The sequence below is a fragment of the Anser cygnoides genome, chromosome Z (genome assembly GCF_040182565.1).
Source record: "Anser cygnoides isolate HZ-2024a breed goose chromosome Z, Taihu_goose_T2T_genome, whole genome shotgun sequence".
Classification (NCBI taxonomy): domain Eukaryota; kingdom Metazoa; phylum Chordata; class Aves; order Anseriformes; family Anatidae; genus Anser; species Anser cygnoides.
Window position 1 is genome coordinate 82,962,391 of NC_089912.1, and position 24,406 is coordinate 82,986,796.

The 24,406-nt window shown below is 36.9% G+C and overlaps 1 protein-coding gene across 12 annotated transcripts in view; it reads right to left on the minus strand.

Annotated features, from left to right (window-relative positions):
- Positions 1-1,105: 1,105 nt before the first annotated feature.
- GLIS3 (GLIS family zinc finger 3) overlaps positions 1,106-24,406 on the minus strand; it is a 194,867-nt gene continuing 171,566 nt past the window's right edge. For 9 of the 12 annotated variants that reach the window (XM_066987751.1, XM_048050968.2, XM_048050960.2 and 6 more), the window contains 2 exons: positions 20,191-20,373; positions 15,245-19,022 (listed from right to left, as the gene is read on the minus strand). In XM_066987751.1, the coding sequence (XP_066843852.1) occupies positions 18,901-19,022; positions 20,191-20,373 (305 nt within the window). In that variant the 3' untranslated portion in view covers positions 15,245-18,900. Of the gene's footprint in view, positions 2,454-15,244; positions 19,023-20,190; positions 20,374-24,406 lie in introns of those variants that run through there. The other 3 variants (XM_048050969.2, XM_048050967.2, XM_048050963.2) reach the window with 2 other exon arrangements.

A 24,406-nucleotide genomic window follows, 5' to 3' on the forward strand; every position in this document is an offset into this window, starting at 1 on the left:
AAATATGGGGAAAGACACTTTATGGGGTATGTAGTGATAGGATCAGGGGTAATGGTTTTAAACTTAAATAGGGTAGATTTAGATTAGATGTAAGGTGGATGAGCCATCCCTTGAAGTGTTCCGGGTCAGGTTGGATGGGGCTTTGAGCAACCAGGTCAAGTGGAAGGTGTCCCTGCCCACAGCAGGGTGGTTGGAACTAGATGATCTTGAAGGTCCCCTCCAACCCAAATCATTCTGTGATTCTGTGTTTCTAAGTACAGTAGGCCAAGACCTGGAGGGATTTCTTTGGTCAAATGTGGAAGCCAAATTAATCATAGATAAATTTACATTTTAAAACAATGAGTTCAGTAGACAATTATCCCTATAAATAGGTAAATTCTATGAGAAACAGGTAGATATACCATAGCTAAGCCATTTTAAGTTAATAGGAGGGCAAATCAGATATAATTACTTGTAGGTAGAAAGCAATAGCTCTATAGAAAGTAAAATAGTACAATACAATGAGTAGTCATAGAACCAATTCCCATTCACTATCCCTACTGATTCTTACAGAAGAACAATTTAATGTTTTTGTTTCTGAGTTTTCATTTCCATGTGTTTTAATGTGCTATGTGTTTTTATTTTATTTTATTTTCTAAATACGTAGAAAAATTTATAATGTTTTCTGAAGTGCTTGTGACATCTACTCATATTATGTAACAAGGATCCTTAATTTGGTTTGAAAGATTCTTCTAAAGTCTTTAAAAAAGAGGAAGGATGAGAAGACTTTTGGTCATCTAAATCTGGTTTCTGTCATCTGTATATCTTTTGTATGTCCTTTACTTGAAGTGCCATCTATTTCCCCTCATTAAGTGCCATATGGTATTGCAATCCCTTCAGCTGACTGTTATCACATGGCAACAACATGTTTTCGTATGCACTATGTCTTTACTTTCCTTTCCAGGTAATTTTGAATATTAGGTGTTGTTAAATCCTGACGTATCTTGTGTTTTCATAATGTGTTTAAAAGTATTTTTCTAAGGCATTTGCTGTCAAATGCATTTAGGCACCTGTCTGCTGCTTGAGTTGATTTCCAAGGAATAAGTGCATTTAGAATGGAAATTAGTTGTTTTTTTTTTTTTTTTTTTTTTCTCATTAAGTTGTAGTTTAAGATGGCCAATGTAGCTGGTACCTTAGTTTATGCTGTTCCCTCCTAAATCTCCTCTTTGACTGATACTGTGCTATTAGGATGTGGAAATAGTACTTCTTTGCTCCTAAGTAGTGCTTCAGTTATAATCTAATGGAGTTATTGACTGAGTCTATATTTTAAAAAATGGTTAATTGGGAAACTCAAAATATCTTTCCCAATGTCCTGTTATTACACCAGACACCGTCTGTGTTAATTCTAAGCAAGTTTTTTCATAGTGAATCCAATGGTTAAACTAAGAAGTGAAAGACTGGAAGTTTGATAGAAACCCTACACAGAAGCTCATTGTGTTTACTTTAAGAGTACCTGCTGTACATGAATGTAAAGCCTCGACATTGTTAATTGCTTTTTATCATGCAACAACATTTCAAGATGTTCCAGGGGCAGGATGTTCAGAAATTTGATAAAGGATCTCAAATGTTTTCTTCAAACCCAAATATCTATGGTGAATGTTTTTTGCTGTTCAGTGCTCTGTACCAATGTTTCCAGGATGAAGATCTTCTGGGTCACAAATCAAGCCTGCTCTTCACCTCAGATATTTCCTTTATTCTGCTACAAAAAGGTTTCAAGGCCCTATACCTGCAAGAAATGAATGATTTCTCCATCCTTCTCATTCTGAAAATCTGTCAACATTTTGCTAATCTTGATCTTGATCTTCACTGTCAGTTTTCCCAGATTTTAACTTTCTATTTTCAATCCCTTGTGACTTGAGACAATGCACTGGTTTGCTCAGAATGTTTACATTCTTTTATGGGGGCAACGGATGTGTTTTTTTTTTTTTTTTTTTTAACCTATTTTTACCTATATTTTCTGTCACCACTGCCTGCTTTGAGGTTACCTGATCAGAGGAGTCGCGCTTAAACTTCCATTTCTGATTGCATAAGTTCTGGAGTCATGGCATCTGTCCTGCCTTCTTTTGACAGTTGCCTGAAGCCCAGAGCACTTCTGAAATCCAGTAGATATTTTATTTAATATTTCAATAACTATATTTTTAGGATACAGAATTGTAACTAATGGTTCTGAATACTGATGCAGCCTGAATACAGTCTGACTTGGGAGTTCTCACAAAAGCTCTATGTCATGAGTTATTCATCCCAGGGATTATCCAGGGAGGATGTTGAGATGCTGCTTGCTTGCCCCTGGGCAGCTGGTATCCCAGGGCTGACAAGTGGGTCAAGCACAGAATTTCAGTAACAGCAAGGAGGTCCACCTTGAACTCTGCTCTGGCGAGGTGGTCAGGAGCACTCTTCGAGCTGTCTCAGAGCATCTGAAAGAACACATTCGCAGGAATCATCATGCTTGTGAGGCTATTTTGGCTTACTTTATTTACAATTATTTTAAAGCAGAGCCTCTATCAGGTGAGCTGATTGTACAATTTTTAAAGGAAAAAGTAGACATTTTCAACTTGCTGCAGAGTATAGAAACACATCCAGCCAACACAGTAGTGATATATTTTACATTCCTTATGAAGATCTTTTACATATTAAACTCTTATTTGTACCAGTGGGTTTTGACATCTTAACCATAGACCAAACCAGAGTGTAGCCACTCTGTGAGGCACAAAATCATACCATAAAAGCTCGTTGACATCAAGAAATTAGTCTTACATGAAAAGGCCAGTCTTTACTGTTTTCCTGTGTTTTCCTTTTTATTCTGTAAAGTCAACCACCACCAAGAAATGCCAAAATATGTATTAGCAAATAGCTTCTTATGTAACCGATGCCATCCTGTAATATTCTAGCATGAGGTAAGAAATTTTTCAAATCAGAGACTGAAGAGATATTTATGAATATTTAGTGATGGAGTTTGTTGTTTTTCAAACATTTTTTTTCCCCAAATAAAAATGTTGTCCTGTTCTCACAATGAAATTGACCAGTGTTGTGTAATAGAGATCAAAAGGAGTAGGTATAAAAGTTTAAGGGCAAAAAAGCAGAGTATGAAAGTTTGATCCAAAGATCCACAATTACACAAACTCTCTGTGATTTCAATAGTCTTGTTCTTCTAGATGTGAAGTTTAGGGTAAGATTTAGTAGTGGGGTTTACACAGCATGCATTATGCTTAAAGACCAGTGGTAGCAAAGTATCTCAGAAGTTTCTGTGAGGCTTTTTCCGCTGAAAGGTAAAAATCTTTCATTACAATCTGAATAATATCCCTCCTGGCTGAGAAAAAATATATTGTTTCCTTGGTCAACTTTTGTAAAATTCTGATTATGAATAGTTTCAACTGTTTAAAAATTACAACAGCAAAGAATAATAGTATACTTTATTGCTTTGAGCTAATAGAATAAAATCAAAATCCAGCATTTCCTGGAAGCTTTAGAGTGGCATCAGAACACATAGTGAAAATACTGTGAAATCTGGACCCTGTTTTACTATTGCTGATCATGACTCAAACCAGACAGAAATACCAGGAAAAAAAATAAAATAATAATTTTCCTATCACTTGTCATATTGGTGATTTTTATTTTTGAATTCTCTTCCTATCACAGCCATGCTAAAAACACATGCAGTCAGTTTGCACCATTTTACTGTAGAAACCATAAAAAATATGTCTGGAAATCAATCCAAGCAGCTCCTAGAAAAAAACAGTTGTGTTATGTTTTGTTCCAAGTTGCATACATCTAAACTTCAGCATCCCCAGCTCTTTCTAAATCTCTCTTATGGTGACTTTAACGCAATGACAAATGCTCAGATTTGACAGCTGCATCTTGAAACCTTTTCAGCTTACATTTAATGGATGGTAGACAAAGATGAAAGATGCCCAGTGAAACTAGTTTCTCTCAGCATTTCTAGAGAATTACTTTATTTCTTTACTTATTCTTTATTTATTACTTTATTTAATTACCTAACATTATTATCATACAATGATCACAAAAATGGGATTAATGATTAGCCATGAACTATGTAAATCACAAAGCTTTCTTCTGATGTTTACTTTAAAGGCCTTTTTCCATTGGTGCAATATATGAGAAGAAGTAAAAGGTAAGGGGCATCTATCTAAGAATCTGTCTCATCTCTCAACCACTAAGAGATGTCTTTGCAACTGAGAAGAAATTGCTATCTGTATTTCAATGTGCTCTCTTCTCAGCTGAATTCAGAATCACCTAATCACCTCAGTCCAGATTTCACTGTGGTTTCACTGTGGAAATGAGTCCTTTTTATCCCACTTCATCTCACTTTTTAAGATGATTAAGCACTAAATTCCTCACTTCATTCACTTTAAAGGTTATCTTATGGTTTGGAAAGTTAAGAACATGACACTGATGACAGATTTCTAAGCATCTGTTTGCAGATCACTTGAAGTTTCTTCATACCCTCTGTGTTGTTTTCCATAACACCACAGAGAAGATTCTCAAAGCAAAGTATAACTGCTAACCTACTTCAAGATCTAAATTCATCCAGATATTTTTATACTAGGAAGAGTATTCTTTTGAGTCCTTAAGTTCAGCACTCCAAAGGAGCAGATCTGCACACACTTTCTAGCAGTCATCTTACAAGGCTGAATGCCTGATTCTAACTCTACTAATACTGGTTTATGTTCACCTGGTTTCAGGGACTTTAAGGAAAGAGTTGTGGGGTGGTAACCATCCACATTAACCCACTACATACATGATCAATCTCAGCCTGAAAAGGAAAGAAGAACAGTCTTTCAAGCTGACTTTAAGAGGTCTTTTCAACTTGGTCTATACTTGTCCTTGTACTGCTCCAATTTATTTTCATCTCTGGAGAAGAAAACTGATCTCTCAGTCTGTTAGTACACCTAGGTATCACAACCTTTCACATATCAATAAAGAACACAACACACTCCTGTTAAACACAAGCACTCTATGTCTTTCCTGTGTAAACACAGAAGTAATTCCATGGAAACAGATAGAATTACACATCTCCAAAAAGAAGGTAAAATAGCTCAAAACCAGGGCAACTAAATATTAAGAGTGGAAGCCAGCAAACAAAATTAACATTGTTGAGCAGTGCACAGGATTGAGAGTGCCACCAAATTTAGTAAAGATCACATACCAGTTAGATAAGGCACATTATCATTTTCAGGAATGATGGCACTGTTTCTTGGAATCTTACGACTCAGCAAGGTTATTTGGGTTGGCATAATATCATATTTTTTAAGAATTTGTGTATTTCTACATCTTGTGCAACTGCCACATGTTACTAGGACTGTTGCTCTGAAACAGATAGGAGCCCTATACCCTGTTTTGTTTTGGTTTTCGGTAAAGCAATAAAATCCTTGGAATGGTAGAACAAGTGAATGCCTGAAGTTTATCTGCTACCAGAAATTTGCCTGTTTGTAATTTCACTTTTCATCTTCAGGATGTTTTGGAAGCAACTTAATGGCTTTTGGTTCAGAGGGAACTTCTGTTCTCACTGTATTTTTTAGAAGTTGTTTTGCAGAACAAGCTTAAGAGACCTTGGTGTTAAAAATGGGATGAAGAGGCCTTAGCTGACATTCCCAAGAATGTTCTAAATGGGCAGCTGCTCCTCCCATTGTAGTATAACTGTGATTTATTTCCAGTCTTGGGACCCAGACTTGTGCACCTTCTTGAGGATGACTGTCCATAGGTATCAGTGATAATTGCTTACACAAGTGTGAGTTGCTTTGATGCTGCTTTATAGGGGGTAAAATACAATATGTACACATCAAAGGTAGTGACAAAGTATTCAGTCCAACCTTGCTTCAGCCTTCTTCGTATTATCATCCTCTTCTGAATGCAACATAAATCCTCTAGAGCTTCTACCTTACAACACCTTTGGGGGCATCTCTTTTTCTTGGGGTCACCTCCACTGCTGCAAAAGGGAGGCAGCAGCAGATTTTGTCTCTTCCTTCTCACCTCAGAGAAAGCTTCCTTTCCCCACATAGCACTTTCTCATCAGTAGTCTTCCCTCAGCTTTGCTTTTACATCATAGGCACCAGCTGACTTTTTGTTTACTGTCAGCAAGTGGCATTATCTTTGACCAAGATAGGGAGTTTCCTAAACCCATGACCCTCACCTCAACACAGGTTTCAAACAATAGTATGTAGTAGTAAGGGTGGCCAAAGACACAATGAGTAACACGAAAATATACAAGCTGACTTTCTTTCAAGGTATGGGGCCTGGATCCCTCTTCAACAAACGCAAAGCCAATACAGAACCTGCTGTTACTTTCTCAGATTAGTCCTTTTGCTGCAGCTGGATGGAGAGGGGAAAGCTACAGGTTATTTCAGTCTTGTGTTTTGAACAGTGGATTTTACTATTTCAACATGTTATTGAATGGCTGGGCCAAGAGCGTAGTGGTCAGCTGTGCAAAATCTAGTTGGAGGCCTGTAATGAGCAGAGTACCCCACAGGTTAATACTGAGTCTTGTCCTGTTTAACACCTTCATCAAAGATCTGGATGATATGGTAGAGTTGCACCCTCAGTAAATTTGCAGATGACATGAAACTAGGGAGAGTGGCTGATTCACTCGTGGGCCATGCTGTCATCCAGAGGAACTCTGACAGACTGGAGAGGTGGTGGGCTGACAAAATCTCATGAAGTACAATAAGAGTTCAGAGTCCTGAGGCTGGGGAGGAAGAACTCCAGGCACCAGTACATGCTGGGTGCTAGCCATCTGGAAAGCAGCTCCACAGAAAAGGACATGGGAGTCCTCGTGGACACCAAGTTGAACATGAACTAGCAATGTGTCCTTGCTTCTAAGAAGGCTATCAGTATTCTTGTCAGCAATAAGCCAAGTATAGCCAGCAGGTCAAGAGAGGTGATCCTTTCCCTCTACTCAACATTGATGAGGTCACACCTGAAATATTGTGTCCAGTTCTGGGCACACCAGTACAAGAGAGATGTGGGCATACTGGAGAAAGTCCAGTGGAGGACCACTAAGATGATGAAGGGGCTGGAACACCTCTTCCATGAGAAAAGTCTGAGAGAGCTGGGATTGTTCAGCCTGAAGAAGAGAAAGCTCAGGAGGATCTTATCAATGTGTATAAATACCTCAAGTGAGGGTGCAAAGAGGACTGAGCCAGGATCATTTTCAGTGGTGCCCAGTGGTAGGACAAGAGGCAATGGACACAAACTGAAGCACAGGAGAGTCGATCTGAACATCAGGAAACCCTTCTTTGCTGTGCAATTGACCATGGACTGTCACAGATTGCCCAGAGAGGTTGTGGAGTTTCCCTCCTTGGAAATCTTAAGCCTACACCCTCTGCAATCCCAAATATGAGTCCAGTCTGGGCCACAAGTGGTTAGAGAGCAGCACAGAGGAAAACTGGGAGGCGCTGGTGGATGAAAAGTTCAGTGTGGCCTGGAAGTATGCACTTGCAGCCCAGAAAGGCTACCATATCCTGAACTGCATCAAAAGACATGTAGCTAGCGGTTTGAAGGAGGTAATTCTCAAAACTCAAGTACTGTGTTCAGCTCTGGTGCCCACAGCATAAGAAGGATATAGACCATAGTACTTAAAGGGGTTCTACAGAAAATATGGGGCAGGACTCTTTTTCAGAGTTTGTAGAGATAGACCACAGTAATGGTTTTAGCTAAAAGAGGGTAAGTTGGTAGGTTTAGATTAGATTTTAGGAAGAAATTCTTCACTACAAAGGTAGTGAGGCACTAAAACCGGGTCCCCAGCGAAGTTGTGGATGCCCCCTTCCAAGAAGCTTTCAAGGTCAGATTGGATGGGGCTTTTGGCAACTTGATGTAGTGGAAGGCATCCCTGCTGATGGCAGGGTGGGTAGAATTAGATGACTTTTAAGGTTTGTTCTAACCCAAACCATCCGTTAATTCTATATTCAAAATCCATCTGGACATGGTCTTGGGAAACTTGCTCTAGGTGTCCCATCTTGAGTATGGAGAGTTGGACTGCATGACCTCCAGAGGTTCCTTTCAACCAAATGGTTAAGACTGTTCTGTGATTCTGTGATTCCATGAAAGCTTATTTACCTTCACTGAAGAGTTTTTGACATGCCCACCAACATCACAGTTTTCTTCAGCTTCTAAAGTTACCCATAAAATATGGCTTTACTATTTTCAGGGCTGCTTGATGCTGCTTGACCTTGTATAAAGACAGTCTAGAAGGTAATCCAGCCAATATGTTTTTCCAATTTATCCCAATTTAGTAAGTGCAGACTTTTGAATGGAAATCATCTTTACTTTTACTCAAACTTGGTGCAGAACTTGATTCTGCTTCTCAACCCTTTTTCAAGCTATGGTATGCATATATTTTGGGGGGCCATCACATGTAAGCTATGCAAAGAATTCACCAAGAATGAGACCACTTGGAGAGGTGTTGTCTAGCATCATTTCTCACCCTGTTGTTTCCAGAATGCCCTTGTACCCTGTTATATTTTGTTGCCATGCAAAGATGCATGTTTGGGATTCCCAGGTTTAATATCCAGAATTAATTACTGGAGCCTCTAAGGAGACTCAGCAAAGCGAAGAACCTCCTGACTCTTACACATAAAATACAATCCTGCAGTAGTAGGGCATCACACATGTACACATGTTAAATGATGTACAGACAGGTGACACACTTCTAACACACTTATTAGCTGTCACTTTTCATCAAGCGCTTCATCTTCTTTGCTGAAGAAGTAATAGTCTACTACAAGAGATCATGAAGTGCTCTTGCACAGACAGCTTGTTATCCTAGAAGTCTGTGTGAATTATAAACATGACATCATGTCAGGTGCTCTTTGTCCCCTTTTTGTCTCACTCACTTCTAATAATTAGTTGAAACTCAGCACTCAATAATACTGCCTTTGTTAAATGCCTGAAGGATGAGGTAAGGCTATAGGATTAAGTCCAACATTTTGTAGTCCCACACATAGTCTAGCAGGGAGAAGCCTTCAGAGGAAAAAAAGTAGATTACTCACTTTTTCTCTCCTTTCCAACCAAATCCAACTATATGAAATTTAGATGAGCATTTATTATTGGCTCTTAGTAGGCCTGATTCAGTGTTCATGTTGATGCCAAACTCTCTCTATACAGAATTTTAGCATATCACTTCCAGTTCATTTCAGTGCAAATGGTGCCTGAATTAAGGTTAATAATTTTAAGTTACATTTTTATAGACTTTTCTTTATCCCCTATTCCAGAAAAAATGAAAAAAGAAAAAAAAAAAAAAGGAAGAGAAAATAGACTTTCTTCTTGACTTTGCAGTGAGGCTTTCCCTGCTTCCCACGAAGAATGAGGGACCAGTGAATACAAAGTTCTCCTTTGCAGTGTAAGTTGTGAAGTTAGTTATGTCAGAGAAGAGTGGATGCATGAATCTGCTTTGCCAAAATTGTAGTGTCCATGTTAACTTGCTATTAATGGGTACATATGGTAAAGTGACATTGGTAAAGTGACATTGAGAACGTGCTCAAAGGTTTAGATTTAATTGGAACAAGGCTCTCAGGCACTGTGAGCATAAAATCAATGTGACTAATACAAATTTGGAAGGCAACAAAACACCACTGGATTATATTCCAAATTATAAGCAGTCTACATCTTCCAATAAGTAATAGTATCATGTGTCTTTGATGATGTTTACAATGGCTTTATCTGGACAGAAACTATATAATTTTTTATAAGTGTTGCTGGCAAATAGAACTCCAAATTAAGGTTAATGACATGTTCTCCTCTTGTTTTAGGAAAGAGCCTTGAGAACTTTGAAAGGAAAAACATTTTATGAATTTCTGCATATCTTTCTTGTGCCTCTGTCCATATATACTGTACAGGTATATTGTACTACGACTATTTTTTATTATTTTCTTTGCCATTTTTCCTCCAAAAGTCATGCTCACAAGCCTCTTCAATCAAAAAAATAGTTTAAATTGCCTGTAATCAATCCCCTGTTACTGACAGCTTGAAATAATGGTAATTTTTCTTGCAATTCAAACCTAGTTATTAGAACTCTCTAATTCCAGGCTGAATGTTCATGACTCTTTTCAGGTGGAGAACTAGGTTATAGATCTGTCACCTCCTTTGCCCTTTTATTCTTTAAAGGTATGTGTGTTTACAACTCAGTTCATCCTCACCAGAGCAGTCAGGCCTCCCACGACACACAGTAAGCAAGAAAAGAGATGTAGTTTTTCCATTCACAGGACCACTGTTTCCCAGTGGGACTTAGGAAGAGCAGCTTAACACTACTCATGATGTTTGGTGTTACTAGCAGCACCCTGATCTTGATACCATAATTTGATTAAACTGAATAAACTAGCTAGATAGAAATTTCATGTTTGCATTCATGTAATTTAGTTATGGCATGTTTCAAGGAAATTGGCAAAAAGTGCCTGAAACATGTCAGTGATTTATTTTTCCTTTTAGGTTAAACAAAATATTCAATGCAAATTTAGACTTGAATATGATTTTCAAGGAGGGCATACTTCAGTTATCCTACCTGTCTTCTTTTGCAAGCAGAAAGGGAAAAATTCACATTTCTTCTGCTCCAAAATGAGTAACATGTTTAGTGTGCTTTGCCAGTTTGATGAGTTAAGTTCTACCCCCTTACAATTCAGATCAAGAATGTAGCATGTATACCACTGGTAAAGTACTGCTTTTGACACTTTATGTCAGGAAGAATTTCTGAGCAACAAAAAAGAAAATATAGTATAGTTAAAGATTTGTCCTCTACTTTCTTGGTACTGACCTTAGCATAACAGAATATTCCAAAGCCTTTAAATACAAACAAACAACAGTAACAAAAACAAGTATTAGATTGCCCAGTAGAAATTCATTTGATATAGTCTGTTGTGTTTGTTGTGCAAAAAGAGATACTAGGCCTCTTCAATTTTTTCTTAGTATAGGTGGCCACAATTACAATAAATACAAACCTCTCAATTACAGTGTCAAATCCCCAGCTGGTCAGCTTCCTGAGGGTCCTTTTTGTGGTGGGATTCCCAGGCAGCACAAAGTTAAAAAAAGAATTGTTCATCTGTGCAGGCAGCATCCTTAGGAGAAGCACAGGCTGCATTCAGCCCTGGGCGACACTGGTTGCCCAGTTGCTTCAGAAGATCTTTCACCTTCAGTGTGCTGGAAATTTACATGACCAGCAGGCCCCACACCGGCAAGCCCTTGGGACAAAGTAGCATAAAAGTCACTTGTAGTCATAATTTTCATCAAAGGTCTTTTTTCTCAGCTAACAACCTTCATCATATGTATTGACTTGGACCATAGCCTCGCATAAGGCCATCATTCAGTGAAAGTAAAAGAGTTCATAACTCCATCAGTGAGGCATGAAAAACTGATCAGGCCAAGTAGTTTAGCTTCAAGTAGTTTAGCTTCAGCTTGTTCCTGTGTGTTAAATGTCCCCTTGCAAGTCACATAATGTGAAACTACAACGAAGAACATTGAATCAGCAAGCTCATTCTTTTTTTTTTTTTTTTTATTGTACTTTGAGTCATTGAGCATAGCCTCACTGACTTTCATGTTGGTGTTAGGGATCAAAGAAGAAAGTGTAAAGTAAATGCAGCGAGGCCCCAGATATGTAAGCCTATTTTAGCTCCCCCACCTTCATTCAAAGCAGGTTCACTCAGCAATGAACGAAGCATGTGGTTTCCATGAAGAAGGCTCACTAAGCTGAAGAGTCCAACTGTGAGCACAAATTCTGCATCTAAAAGTTTCTGCAACGAACAGGGCTCTTGAGTAATTAACAACTTCAAATAGCAGAAAAAGTGTAGCAACAGGCAACAGCAACACAGTCAATTTGTGTGCCAGCCTTTTCTTTCTGGTTCAAACTTCAAACTACATTTGTGTTAGTTTCATAATCTGACTTTATAGTAAATGTTGGTTCAGCTTTAGTTAGTGTACTCATGGTAGAAATTACTGTTATTGTTGAGATTAAGTTTCACCAGGTTCTCTAAAATAAATTTAATAATTTTAGTACAGTTTCTATTCAATATGTATCTAGACCAAAAGATCACCACGGTATCTAATCCTTGCTATGACTCTCGTAATATAGCAACAAAAGAAAATTGGAATTGAAGCTAAGAAACTTTTAGCCATTGTCCTTTCCTTGGCCTCTAAAGAAAGACTGAAAAAATGTGTATGATAGAATGCAGTTTCAATAGATTTGAAATTATTAGAGCAAAAATCCCCTCTTTGCAGAAATGATTTGACTCCTCATTGGGTAGAAATTAAACTGATCATGACTAAACATTTAGCACTATATTAGTGACATCTAACAGTATTCCTACTTCCCTGAAGGATAAGCCAGTCCAGTATTACGATTTTAACTTTTGCCCAGAATCATTACTCAGTCACTCCTAATTTAACTTCCATTAAATCAAAGTATCCTTCCCCTTCTTCTAACTGAAGATAGCTATTGCAGAATTTTAGTCTGCTACACAGTGTGGAAGGTTAGCAAGTGAAATCACAGTGCTTTCAGTCTTCTTATCATGATAGTAGATGTGCCAGCCACAGTTCTAGCAAGCAACTTTGGCTGTGGAATTTTTTTTTTTTTTTTTTCCCAACTGAGTTATGCTGGTATTTTCAGAGAATCTTGAGTGATTGAGGAGGCTGGGTCCCCCTGGATTCCATGAATTTAAATAATCTCACTGTGCCTGTACCTGGAATAGTTAAAGTTGGGTGATTTACACATGTAAGCATCCTACAGTGTGCCCACTAATGGGCAAGTTCAAGTGTGTTTTTGGGAGAACAAGAAAGATGCATGATATTGAGGAAATGGTTACATTTTCATCTCTCTAGCTAGATATAATGCTTTATCCTGTGTATCTAGTTGCAACCATGCATGAGGTTTGCATTTTCTAGTTATAACAAAGGTATGTGGAACTTTAACTAGACACATAGAAAGGCATTCTTTGTTACAGTTCACTGAACTAGCCCATCTCATTTGTGAATCATTAATGATATTGACTGCTGGGTAAGTTTACTTTGGCTGTAAATCTATAAATGGCATGGGAAGATGTGGTAGAATTACTTTTCATACCTTGCTTTTAAATGAGAACATTATATTTTCAGGGAAGATAGATGCAAAATATAAATTAAAATTTTGGAAGAAGGCATGGCAACCTCAAAAATCTAGCATTTTTTTCATTCTGTAGTATTAACTATTAGCACTGTATTTCCTGTAGCTTTTTATTAGTGAGTGAGTGTATAGAGCCATGCAAAAACAGTCCACTTTAAGACTTCCAATTATGCAAGATACTTTTTCTGTTGCTTCTTGAGGAGGCTTATTTAGAGTGGTTAACAGATAGAGTTTAAAAATATATTTGTGCAGCAGGTAATTCAAAATGCATTTGGTGTTATTTTGGGTGATGAAGTGATCCAAGGTAGGAAACGACAACTTCTTTAATGAATCTTAACATGAAGAAATATCACAGCATTTTCCTGATTTGCCTAAGAATCATGGCCTAGGAAAATGGATATAGTGTTTTCATACAGACATAGTAATTCTAACTTCGAATATAACATATATTTTAATTAGGTGCAGTAAATATGAATAAATTCATATTCAGAATGGAAAAATGTTCCATATTGTTTGTATGTTCTTTCTTATTGAAGGATCTAGTTGTATAGCAAATATTAGCTTAATTAAATTATTTTTCAACAGGGCACAGTTGGTAAGAATACAGGAACAGACTTTGTCACAGGTGCATAGGAGAACTCCTGTAACCAAGTGCAAGCAATAAAATAGCTCCACCTTGGAATTTCCATCTCATAAGAAATTCTGATGTTTCAAAATGGTGTTTTGTTCTGAATTAGGACAAAAAAGAAAAAACAACACTTTACAGAATAAGAAATCAGGCAACTTAATGTGGTCTGCAGGAACATAATTATTGTTGTAATTTCTCTATTACACTGCACTATTTTGCCATAGGAAGGGTTGCAGGATATCGTTAAAAGATGATTCGGCTCAGGCACCCAAGCCAAGAAAAGCACATGGCTTTGAGATATTTCAGGCCATGTTACAACCTAGTGTATACAGAACTGGTACAATTCTTATTTTAAGGGCTCTATCAAAGAGAAAAACTGAATGGTGAAACACTAAAATTCAGGAAATCGAAATTCTTCATGGTTGCCCACAGGATCCACTAGCAATTTTTTCTAAACCATGGGGCATGTTTCCTATATTAAATTAAGATACAGCGTGAATAAGAATTCACTGGGCAAAACTTGGTTTTGCTAAGCCTTTTCCAAGGTCACACGCATATCAGTGAGTGAATTTGGCCTCACTGGTTTTGGTTCTACTCATGGCTCACTCAGAGCAAATCTTCCAATAATTTCATAGTAAAATCAGCCTTGACCATTACTTTCAAAGGTCTCTTCACAAACTGGATTTTTTTTTCACTTTTTTAAAAAAGTATTTTACTTTTTTTTGTTTTGTTTTTGTTCATATTTTTCACTATTCAGACTAATTCAATATTCTTTAAAAGTTGAAGTATATTTCACTAATGTGTAATGAAAATAGATTTTTTTTGCTTATATTAGATGCTCTGAAACAGCTTCATAACAGTTAGAAACACTAACTGTTCTTAATGTTAGAAATACTGCTGTAGCCAGACAGAAAAGTAAAACTGTGTTTGACTATGTTTGATTGCAGAAACATGTGAATGAAGAAACAATAAAAACTATCACAGCACAAAAATGTAATTAAATGTTCTTCTTTTATTTGTGCCTCCACCCAGGGTGTAAACACACAGAGGCACTCACTTGTCTCTACAAATCTCTAGCTTCACTTTAACAATAATTAAATGTAATCTTAAAATTCTAACCAAGATGTTTTTTAGAAGAAATCTTTGAGACATATATATATATATATATATATCTGTTTCTGTTTCTGCTTCTGTTTCTGTTTCTAATTATTCTAATCCACACAAATGCTAGCAGTTTTATGAAGAAGGACAATGACTTGAGCAGTCTTCTTAAAGGCATCTCAGAATAAGACATTCTAATAATCACATCGAGATATATTTTTCTAGTTTTATTTTCTACCATGTGCAAATACCCTGTTTTTTACCTTTTACATAAAAAAAGAGTTTTATGAAACAGGACAAAATAATTTATGATTATATGAAAATTAACTGTAACAAATCATAAAATTTTACACATACTAGTAGAGAAAAAACATAACTAATTCTTTTGAAAATTTATTTTTCATGGTTTGTAACAGATACGTCTTTAGAGCAAATATCAGCCAGATATACATTATGGAAAACTGAGTTCATATCTGTATATGTAAGCATCTATAAATATGTAGAAAATCCTGTAAGGTTTTGGAACATATTTCCACTTTTTCTCCTCAATGAAGTGCTTCATGTAAAAAATACTACACAAGTGTCTGCTTTCTTTATATAACAGAGGGATTTTTTTATTAAATAAAACCCCACCCAGCTAATTTTAAATTGTGGTCTTTTTCTTTTGATTTGTCTGTTCTTAGAAAATAGAAAATGCATAAAAAATTCACGCAAACAACAAAAAAGTGCTCTTTGAATTTTTTTTGCTGTAAAATTACACAGGGAAAACAGAGAATAAACAGTTAAAATGTAATTTTAAAACTCATTCACACCTCTTCAAAGAAAGCTGAAAATACAATACAAGGTGACAGATGGCCTCAGCACTGCAATACTTCATCATCCAGTACTAGTAAACTGCAATCCCTATATGTATGTGTATATGTATACATGTACATATATACATAGAGAGGGAGATCTAAACACATGCACACCCATGCACTCATATACTCACAAAAGTACCCGTGTGCTATTTGAAATTATATTTTAAACTCCAGTGTAGACCCACTTCTAATGCAGATATAAAGATACCATGAGTCTGAAAACAGAGAAGTGTATACAAAGAATGATTGTAAATAATTTCATTAGAATATTGTTTAATGTCCATTGTCTAAAATAACTTCATTTCTTGAATCCCTATGAATCCCTATGAATCCCTTTAGAAAGTTAATATTATCCAGCAACTAGAGCAACAACACAAAAATCACCAAGGCGCAAATATTTGCATAGAAGTCTGTAACTGGCATTATGCATTTCATTTTCACAAGCACCATTTTTCATTTTAATATGTGACAAACATGATTCCCTATCCAAAACATGATATATATATATATATTATTATTATTTTTTAATACAATTGCCCTTGGTGATATAAGTTTATCTATCTCCCAAAGTCAGTCTGACTGGAAAGAGAGTAATGAAATAATCATGAAGAATCTCCTTTGTCTATGACATGGAAGTAAACAATGGCATTCCTTTTTACAGACTGGTAGCCCACTCTAATGTGCTTAATTTGACCGTATTCTAGCTCCTTTGTAAGATTAAGGCTCGCAGAAAGCTGTGTACTGTGAATGCATATATACATACATAAATCTATGCATATGCAAGGATGAATGAATGATCTGGAAATCTTTCCTTTTTCAAATGTAACTGATGAATGCAAAAATTACACCATTCTTGAAATCTGTCTTTCCACTTTCCCTTTGGTCAGGATCATCTATGACTTACAAGCCGTCTCTACTGGATAGCTCTTGCAATCAGATACCAGAAGAAATATTTCAGAAAAATAAAAACCAAGGTGGTACAGATCTGAAGTCAGCAGCAATATTTCAGTTTGCTACACAGTAGTTGACAAATCCTGGATAACCATGGAGAACCTTGAAGGATTTCCATATACAAAATTACATATGTATATACACATGCATATGCACACAGTGGGCCCAATTCTCCTCATAGTGACTTTGGTGGAAAAAAGTGTAGTCCTACACGTTTGAAATGGGAAGTGTTCAGCATGTCTAGCTGCACCTGCTGAAACAAGATATGCATGTGCAGAGATCGCAGAATGGGCTTTAAGTCAGCACAAAATTAAAGCTTTACTAAAAAGGCCTAATACTACACTAATGCAAGTGGGCTTTTTCCATTTATATCTTATAGCTGTGTATGGAAACCCGATGTTATTTACTCCAATGAAAAATGCATATGGTAACAAATAGAGCTACTAATGAAAGCTGAAGCAGAGGGTCACACTTGCTTGTGATGTGAGAAACAGAATAAAAAGTGGAAAAATTTAATAGAAAATTCTCTTTATTTAAGCCATGTTATTACTTATTGATTTACACAGTTTATGTACATGGCCTATTCATGTCTACTTTGAGCTTACTGGATAAAAGTCTCTCATTTAAATATATGAGCAGATGTGCTTGTGCGTGAGGACAAAATTCGGGAAAACAATCTTCAGAGCATTACCAGTGTTTACAAATGTCCGGACATAAATTCATCTATGCAACATAATGGCAAATTAAATTAAGAAATTGACCCACACTCTAAAAAAAAAAAAGCTTCTCAGGATAAGAAAATGTGTGTATAAACAATTTTTAAAATTCATCTTTCTTGATGAGTGATTTCAGAAGCATAGTTACAGTCTAACCAGCAAGAAAGAATCTTTGGATTTTTGTCCTTCATATTAAAACAAGTTGTAAGAATATTAAAATGCAACCTATGCAGTAAGTCCACAAAATAGCTGAAAATGGAATAATCTAAAAGCTCAGTCTTACATAATGTAAGAGTTGCTCCCAAACTAAACATCCTCACAGTGATTACTCATCTCTATTTCAAAATTGTGTTTTTAACTCATACTCTTGTGGCTATCACAAGAGGCAACCTCATTTTATTGCACCCTGTACAAAATTTGAGGACCAGAGCCTGACCCTAAGTAGAAGAAACAAAACCACTAAACCAGTTTTACATCTCTGAATAACCAGAGGGAACATAGCAAACTTACAAGTAGCTCTTCTTACTGAAAATGTGTTATGGAAAAGAAAATACTAGGGCAACAAAAATTTAATCTAATCAGTATGGATTGCTTTTAAATCTACGGAATTTAAGGAAGCGTATTTAAAACTTTCCTACAGAGTATTATGGTACATACAGCAAATAAAACCCTACAATATAGTTAAAAATCAACATAAAGTTCAAACATTATTTTTTTCTAGCAGCTGTGCTAAATATAGATGAAGTCCATGTACCTTCTCATGTAGTGCATTTAACCCTTCTTATATGTTGCATGAAGAACTGGGTCAGAAAGAATGCTGGAAAAACAGTAACTGCCATATTATATGGCTTAAATACAGAGGAATGGAAAACACACCTAAACAAAGGCCTGTAAGAAATCCAGTTCCAAGGATCTTTGGATCCATAAAGAAGACATGCCAGTGCCTCCAATGGGTAGTGCCAGGATGTGTGTGTAATTTCTCTCCCTTTTATTTTGCTGGCGTGTGTTTAACTTCAGAAGCACCAAATGCAAACAGGCTGTGCAAAAAGCTGTGTATCTTTGAAATGTTTGTAGTATACTCTGGTTTTACTTCCTTTCTAAGGAATTTTCTAAAGTTGCATTCTTCAATGATTCTACTGTTCAGGTTGAAAGGATTATAGCCAACAACCAGTTTTCTTATTCAGTCTTCAAATTCCCTTTGAGAAATTAAAAAGAACAAAGAACAACAACAACAAAAATAAGTAGAGTTGCTGTGCCACAGATGAAAAGAAAAGAAACAATTTCTAAGGTTTTGGCAAAACTTTCTTTCTCCCAATGATCTCCTTCTCAGCTGACTGCTTGATTACTTGATGAATGCTTGGTAATTTCTTTTTTTGTTCTCTGTTATGTATGTATATTAACCCATATCCCCATACATACACGGTACTTTTACGAAGAGAAAAATTTTGTAGAAAAATATTAGAAGGGCAAGATGAAATGGAACCAAGTTCTTGTCAGAGTTAGATGGTTTTAGCTTTCAGTGTAGACAGAAGAAAGCTGGCTGGGACAACGATCCACTGCATTTATTTGTAGGGAACTGCTATCCTCTGGCATGCTGCGGGCTGAATCACCAAAGACGCCTGTGGGCCCTGCTGGAAAGTCATAAACCGGGAAAAGTACAAAAATAATTAATTACCCAGGATAACTATGCCATGGAGAATACCTTAATACTTATGCAGAGAACTGGAAAGAGCTTCAGACCATACAGACTAACAAAACAAGCAAGCCAATGTATGTCAGAAATTAATACGTAACTTACTGTTTATCAAGGGAGGAACTGTCAGAATCAAGTCTGAATTACAGAAGATTTAATCACAACTAACACTTGCACACTTAATGGATACTACAATTGTGATAATTTTTAAATTTATCTTCATGCTTGGTTACAGAATTTCATCATGCCCAATATATGATATAAGACAAAACAAGTATTGTAGAACTCAATTGCCATAAAGCAGCCACTAGCACAGAAATTACTATCTTCAATAAGTAATAGATGTAAGCACAAGAATAACTGCTGAAAAATTTTTGTCTTTGGGACTACATCTTTCTATAACACGAGACTCTTCTTTGAAGTGACGGCTGCACTGGCTATTTGCTGAAGGATAAAGATGTAAAAGAGATTTCAAAGCGCAATAAATGTTAATTGAAAATCATGCTGTATAGAAGGACAAGAAAAAACTTGAGCATAATTTGCAATTAAGCCCTAAGTATAGGTTCATTGCCTTGTGCTGATTCTCTACACAGAGGTAACTTTCCCCTTTCCAGAGCAGCGTGCAATACCCTTATGCACTTTCAGTTAGGAAGAGAGGAAGTGAAGTGTGAACAGAAAAGTGTGTAGCCAGACACTTTGTGTCATGGAAATGTGACTAAATGGATTTCAAAACAGAAAAGTCAAACATGGATATAGGAAAATTGATGGTTTAAATCATCTTAGGTCCCTGCTACAATTCTAGCTGAGTGGGGTGGCTGTGCAAAGATCATGCAGGGCTCAAGGGACTGTATTTCAAAATGAATATGTGATCTAGTGACTGTCTGACCACCAGGGGTTAGACCATTGAGAAACCCTCAACAGCGCAGAGTTTGCGCACGGGCTAGATATTACAGTGATCCATGGTGATTGTGTCCCAATGCTCTCCTCCTCTTTGTGAAGAGTCAACCCTGTCATGACAGGTCCCAGTCATATTCATAGCTGAAGCAGATTTGTCAAAGTCCACAAACTCTACACCACCATCTAGAAAGTCCCCAGCTGACATTTACCTGTAATACCAGAGTGAGCTGAAAAAGTTCGATGAAAAACACCAAGCCCTGCCTGGCCCACTGATGTAGGTAATAAGTAGTCTTCAAATGGAGGAACCATACTGCAAGAAACATTGTGTTGTATGTTCTTCTGAGTGTCAGGATAATGGGGAGGGCAGAAAGTCTGAAGCTGACCATAAAAACCTAGAACATGGAGAAGAAAGTGGTCAATAAAACAGCTGGACATAGATACAAGGGACAGTGCATAGAATATTGACCATGAGAAATGAATGGAAAAATCCTGACTGCAGTAGCACCAGGACTTCAATTATTTTCTGCCCGTAAAGCAGCTTTCTAATGAAGCTCCCCAAGACTTCCTCCAGTTGCTACAAATTCCCAATGCATTCTGCTTCATGGACTTCCTGATCCTAACATGATTTCTGAGAGGCCCTGACTGAATAGAGGATGAGATTTTTCAGGAGATTTCTCCCTTTAACTTTGCAGTCCTGCTGGTTAAACTGGTAATCTCCAGACTTCACACTGGGCTACTGTCTAAAGAATCTAAGAAATGGGTTAATTCAAAGTAATAGGATTGCATAAGTAAGGTGTGAATAAAAGCAGCAGATTCACCCCTGCTGAGAAAACGGAAGAATAAATAAAATTTTGAGGGTTTTCCACTGATGCCAAGACAGCTGGTTGATAGTGGGGTTGCCCCAGAGACTCAGAATGGCTGCTAGCTGATGATCCATGGGGTCTGCCGTTTGTATGCACAGGATTAGAATCTCTCCTGCAGTTCAGTAGCAATGAGTCTATGGGAAGGAGAACTGAGCTCAGCTATGCCACTTGATGTAAAAGATCTCCACCAGGCTTTTTATGTTACTTACCTTTTTTTTTCTTTCTTTCTTTCTTTTTTTTTTTTTTTGGTCATTGTTCTTTAAGTGATATTAGAGAGAGAGGCATACAAAACTGAGCAAATTTGCATAGAAATTCCCACCAAAATATATATTTATATAACCAAAACCAAGCTTCTTGGTGAAACAGGGATATGTACTCAATGGAAGAGGCATAGACAGATATTCAGCACTATCCTGACCTGAAGGTTTTTCTCATGGAAGCAATGTCATTTCTCCCCCTTAAAAAAATGCTACCAGATGCAAGTTTTGCAGTTTTTGCTGAGATTATGAAGGCTGGCATTTACAGATTAAGAGACTATGTATTTATTTCTGTTTTCTGTAATACGTTAATTACAGTTTTCAGATGTCTCATATGCTAGTAATGAAACCATTATAATTTCAGTATTAAAATACTTTTAAAATTATTTTTATTTTAGGAAAACCTTAGTCACTGCGAATCAAGCTCCTCTGCATTTTCTGCAGCTAGTTGTTCTTGCTGTTCTCTTTCTATGCATAGAAATGCAGGGCAAAAGACAGTGCTCTACCTCCAAGATGTCACATAGAAGCTGTGGGCCTTCACTGTCAAAAACCCCGACCCAAATAAACCTCCAGTCCTCAAATTCCTTTGCAGAGGTATACTATACTTAGAAACATGCAATGATCACAAAGCACATGACAAACTTCTGCTGTATTGTGTCCAGGAGCTAGGTGTGTTTCTACTAACTTCCCTATAGAAGCATCCCCATGGGACTGTTTGCTAAAGCTGCACTGTTTGTGTAAAGATAAGGCATTTCATGAATAATAGGGACGGAGAAAGGAAAACGATAGAGTGGAAAACATGCTGTATCACTTTATGTGATATAACCAATTTTCTGCCAAAATGGGAAGAAGGATGAATGGTTTAGGAATATTATTAATTATTTATCCTTTGAGATTATATTTCTGTGGTCTCCTGCAAGTAAACATACACATATTGGCATGTTCCTTAACTGAAGCAAAAACCTCAGTATTTAAAGGCATCAAGATAGGCCAGAATTTTGGACAGGAAAAGACAACCTGAACCTATGCACTGGAACTCAGAAAAGAACTAATGGGGAGGTCTAAGTAATTAAGATATGTGAAACATAGTCCTTGCATTTTAAATAGTAGTCTTGAAAGCCACTTCCGTGTGCACAATGTGAGATAAATGCTTAATTTACACATACATAATAAGGCTTTAGATAGAGATGTTTCATGGAGTAACATACAAATATTTGTCAGTCTTGTGTCTGAAAACCTGCATGAAGAAAGAGTTTTTTGCCCTCATACAAAGGAGCAAAAGAAGATAAAGAAGAAAGAAAAAATAAAAAGAAGTATGTTTCCTCATCCATAGCAGGCTGCAAACGTACACATCAGGTACAAACTTGTAGGCTCTGCTTGCTCTAGAGGCTGAACACTCATGGCTTCCATTATTTTTTGCAGAGGCTGTGGGCACTTGACAGCCCTGGATGTAAGATGACAGTTTTGATTTTTTTTTCTTTTAAAGTTTAACTGGAACAAAACTGAGACAGACTGGAAAGCATGTTAGGAATTTACAACCCATCAATTCTTAAATGTTCAGTCCTGGTATTCAATAAAAAAAATGGAGTAAAATAAAATAAAATGAAAGAAAAAACAATAGCCATCTAAAACTTAACTTAGAAGTTACATAGCTATTGACAGCTTTTGCCCCCTTTCAAAATGCTTTTAAAATTTTCTCTCAACCAGCAATAGGACACACTCTGAAAGTTTACTGTTGAGTCAGACAAGTTACCAGAAACAATCATTTCAATCTATAGTGGTCTGAGCCAGCTGGCAAGACCCCTCAATACACATGCTAAATGTTCTTTCATACTGCTCTGTACTCATTCTCTATTTCTGCTTTTCTCACAGCGTCCTGTTCCCAATGCAGAAAAATCTGGCAGTAACTTTGACTATTGCTAACTGAAGCCTGGCAGAAAAATTACTTACCTTGGGGTTGAGCTATTGTGAGTCACATCCTCTGTGTTTGCTCATTCCCTACTTAAGCAAAAGAATATTGTCTAGCAAAGTCTTAGAAGCTTTGACGCATTAGTATGTTAACCACTACATTCCAGCAAGAACCAGGGAAGTGCACAAAGAACTTAAATTAACTGATAAACCCCCAAATAAATTTTTAAGATGGAAAAAGAATACAGAAGATTAATTCGACTTTCCTAGATACATGTTCTTTTTGTAATTCAGTGTCATAGATACCCATCTTATCAAATGCACAGCCATAAACAAGATGGATAAGAAGAGGGGGCATCATTCTCTTTCAATCTGTTATTTGGCACTATTCTAAATGTCTCTGTCCATGTCTGCAGTGAATCAGGTCACAGCAGAGCTCTTCGAACCAGAGCCCACACAAGATACAGCAAAATCTCCTAACTTGTTCTCGGCAGCTATCCATTTTGTTCACATGGTGCTATGCCCAAACTAATCAACAGTACTGCTAAAGGTAGGATAGCATGAAGCCACATAAAATTCAGGCCCTAAACCCTGACCATACCTGGCTCCTCTTTTGAGATTATCTGTTAGGGAATTAACTGTAGGAACAGTTTTCTACTTTTTTTTTTTCCTTTTTTTTTGTGTGTGTGTGTATATCAATGGAAAAAAAAGTGAAAAGGCAAACACGTTGGCTAACGAATTTCCAGAAATTGAACTTATCTTCTCAGGACTGCATTTGTGGATTGTATCCGTTGCTCTGCTACCAAACTATTTTAAACATACTCATGCACAACACACACACAAGGTTACATCAATCATGTTTCTTTGAATCAATACACTATAGCCAAGATCAATGAAATCAAGGCGCGGGTATTTTTCTGGCATGATAACATTATTTCCTGAGGGAAGTGAAATATTCATACATATAAAAAAATTGCTGAATGTTGCAAGAATCTCTTCTAAAAGCAAGAAGCTCTTGTTCTTTATCACATACAGAGCCTTGCCCTGAGAGATGCTGAGTATCTGAAAACCACAAGTACACAGCTCATTTTAAATTCACAGTTGAAATTCTGGTCCACATAAGTTTGTGATAGACTCCTGATCCCATTGACCTGACAGGGACAAAGATTTCATTACTGATATGTCACTAGCCGTGACTGCCACAGTTATCATTTCCACAAGGTAGGAATTTTCTGACTGACATTTATTTCCCTCTCTGTCAGCTCTCTGCGTGGCATCACAAAGCTTTCCCAGAGAATATTTTCTCAAGAAAATCATTATAATTGTCACTGAGATATACACATTATGTGCGAGTGTTCTTTAGTGCTCTAGTATGAAAAATTTCTATCTTTGACCTG